General features: G+C 47.1%; 1 protein-coding gene across 1 annotated transcript in view; it reads right to left on the bottom strand.

Annotated features, from left to right (window-relative positions):
* PTP4A3 (protein tyrosine phosphatase 4A3) overlaps positions 1-2402 on the bottom strand; it is a 23487-nt gene extending 21085 nt beyond the window's left edge. The window contains exon 1 of the mRNA XM_015822051.1: positions 2219-2402. Coding sequence (XP_015677537.1) covers positions 2219-2323 — 105 coding nt within the window. The 5' untranslated portion in view covers positions 2324-2402. The remainder of the gene's footprint in view (positions 1-2218) is intronic.
* Between the last annotated feature and the right edge of the window lie 490 nt (positions 2403-2892).

Below are 2892 nucleotides of genomic sequence, written 5' to 3' on the forward strand. Positions count from 1 at the left end.
GCAACGGGTGGAAACTAACCAAGGAGAGAAGCAACCTAGAACTAAGGAGAAACTTCCTGACAGTTAGAACAATTAACCTGTGGAACAACCTGCCTCCAGAAGCGGTGAATGCTCCAACACTGGAAGTTTTTAAGAAGAGACTTGACAGCCATTTGTCTGAAATGGTATAGGGCTTCCTGCCTGAGCAGGGGGTTGGACTCGATGACCTCCAAGGTCCCTTCCAACTTTACTATTATTATTATTAAGGCGAGGAAGGGAACGAGAGCGGTGGAAAGGTGTCAAAACGCAAGAAGGGAGGCGTCATTTGGGCTAAATCCACTTGGAAAAAAGGAGAGGGAGAAGCCACCAAACCACTTGGTCTCCTTTACAAGGGATCACGCTGCACCCGAAACCTGTCCGGATAAGCACGGTTCAACAGGAGGAATCTTTGCAACCGTTTCCCCGAGATGTACAGTAGTGGCCAAAATTGTGGAAACCGTTTGGGAAAAGTGTACAATAGAAATGCCCACCTTTGGTTAAGTTTCCACCCATTTTTCTTCTAACTTCTTTATAACTGTAGCCTTGTTCACTTAATAAATACTATTTTACATCGCTTTCTGGGTGACCAGTCAACTCTTTGCACCATTAGTTTAATTTTATTACATTTTACAAGCTCACTAAATGAAAGAACACCAAAAAACCCAACTAACTTGATAGCGATCACATAACACACTGACAAATGTCCTCCTCTCGGCTTCAATACAGGACATCAATCACTGGATCCTACTGTGATCTGATTGGCTCATGGCCAAAGCAAGATGACACCCGATTGGCTCTCTAAACACTCGTGCTCTCTAAACACTCATGCTCATTGGCTACAATCAGAGGAAGGAAAGCTACCTGAGATCAACCTAAGCAAATTGTGCTTCCTTTTTCTGCTTATTTGGCTATAACTTTTCACAGAATACAGTACAGATAATTGAACAAACTTCGTTGCATTACATTCTTGATTAAATCATCTTTCCACTGATAATATAATTTTATGGTACTACTCTCCCCCCCCAAAAAAGTGGTGTTATTAGCTATCAAACCTCAAAAATACACTTTTCCCAAAAGGTTCCCACCATTTTGGCCACTACTGAATAGTTAGAGTCCCTTGCTTTGAAATGTCCTTCAAGTGAGCTCTGTGTAAACCTTCTCAAGTCAGGAGGAGGACAGTCCTTGACTTACAACCGTTCATTTAGTGACCGTTCCTGAACAAGGGATGGAAGCTAATCAAGGAGAGAAGCAACCTGGAATTAAGGAGAAGCTTCCTAACGGTGAGGACAATGAATTGGCGGAACAGCTTGCCACCAGAAGTTGTGGGAACTCCATCACTGGAGGCTTTCAAGAAGAGACTGGACAGCCACCTGTCTTGAATGGTATATGGCAGGGGTCCCCAACCTGTGGGCCACGGCCTGGGAGGGGGCAGTGGCCCTCTGGCCACGGGATAGGCTGGCCAGTGTGCGCGCACACCCTCACCTGGGCTACTTCCAGGTTGTTTCTCTCTTTGGTTAGTTTCCATCCATTTCTTCTTCTCCTGCCTTCAGGCGCTTTGGAGAATAGCTTGACTCCTTCTCCTTTGGGGCAGCCCCTGAGATACTGGATGACGGCTATCATGTCTTTCCTAGTCCTTCTTTTCACTAGCATAGACATGCCCGATTCGTTCTTCATACGTGTTAGTCTCCAGCCCCCTAATGATCTGTGTTGCTCTTCTCTGCACTCTTTCCAGCCTACAGGAAGTCCTCGACTTACAGCAGTTCATTTAGTGATCGCTCAAAATTACGACGGCACTGAAAAAAACGTGACTTAACGACTGTTTTTCCCGGTTGCAACTTTCGCAGCATTCCCCACGACTACGTGATCAAAATGCAGATGCTTGGCAACTGGTTCATACTTATGACCGTTGCAACGTCCCGGGAGGGGTGTGTGTGTCACGTGATCCCCCTTTTGGGACCTTCTGACAACCAAAGCCACTTAACGACCAGGTTACTCACTTGTCCCCTCTGCAGTGAGCACTGTGGCAAGGAATGTCGTAAAACGGGGGCAAAAAAAATCGCTTAAGAACTCCTCAAGTTTAACAACATAAATTTTGGGCGCTGTTGTGGTCGTGGAGGACTACCCGTACAACTAGCCTACAGCGATGTTGTGATGTTCGGATGGTTCTCTCCTCAAAAGTCCTAACCAGGTTATCGCTTACCTCAATGAAAGTGTTCAGTGTGGCGTTGGTTGGGTTGTGGGTGATCAGGAATCTCATATTCTTGTAGCACACTTCCACAGGGGCAGGCCTGTTCATGCGCGCCATGCTGGAGACCAACCGAGGTGGACCGGCGGCGGCGAGGGTGGTGGGACGTGTCACAAAACCCGAACCCACCTCCCGAGAAAAAAACGAATTGCAAAGCCCAAAACAAAACAGAAACAAGCGACGAGAGCCCGACTGGACCCTCTTCCCGCTCAATCAACACAAACGTTGTGCTAATAACGTCGGATTCTCTAAATCCTCCAATTTAGAAAAAAAGGAACCCTGTGCTTGAGGCCGAGTAGTAATACTTTTGTTTTTTTTTGTTTTCCTCTGAAAAAAAAAATATCCGTAGAGTGTGCAATTTTAAGTAGTCGTCCTTCTGTCTCGCCCAGCTTTCCTTCTTCGTTCTCTTCTCCTCCTCCTCTTCCTCTTCCTCACAAAGGCCTCTGCATTCAGCGAACGCGCCCGGTGTATCTCTTGGGCTTTCACGTTACCCCATCTGGATATGTAAAATATTTGGGGGCAAGGAGAGGGGCCCGGGGCAGCTCAGGGTAGAGCGACTGCCAGTAGAAGCTTCCCGTTGACCTGGACGGCCATCCACGGGGTCTCTGAATGGTGAAGACCGAGGGCTC

This window comes from Protobothrops mucrosquamatus, unplaced genomic scaffold (genome assembly GCF_001527695.2).
Source record: "Protobothrops mucrosquamatus isolate PMUCROS unplaced genomic scaffold, P.Mucros_1.0 scaffold1447, whole genome shotgun sequence".
In the NCBI taxonomy this organism is placed as follows: Eukaryota; Metazoa; Chordata; class Lepidosauria; order Squamata; family Viperidae; genus Protobothrops; species Protobothrops mucrosquamatus.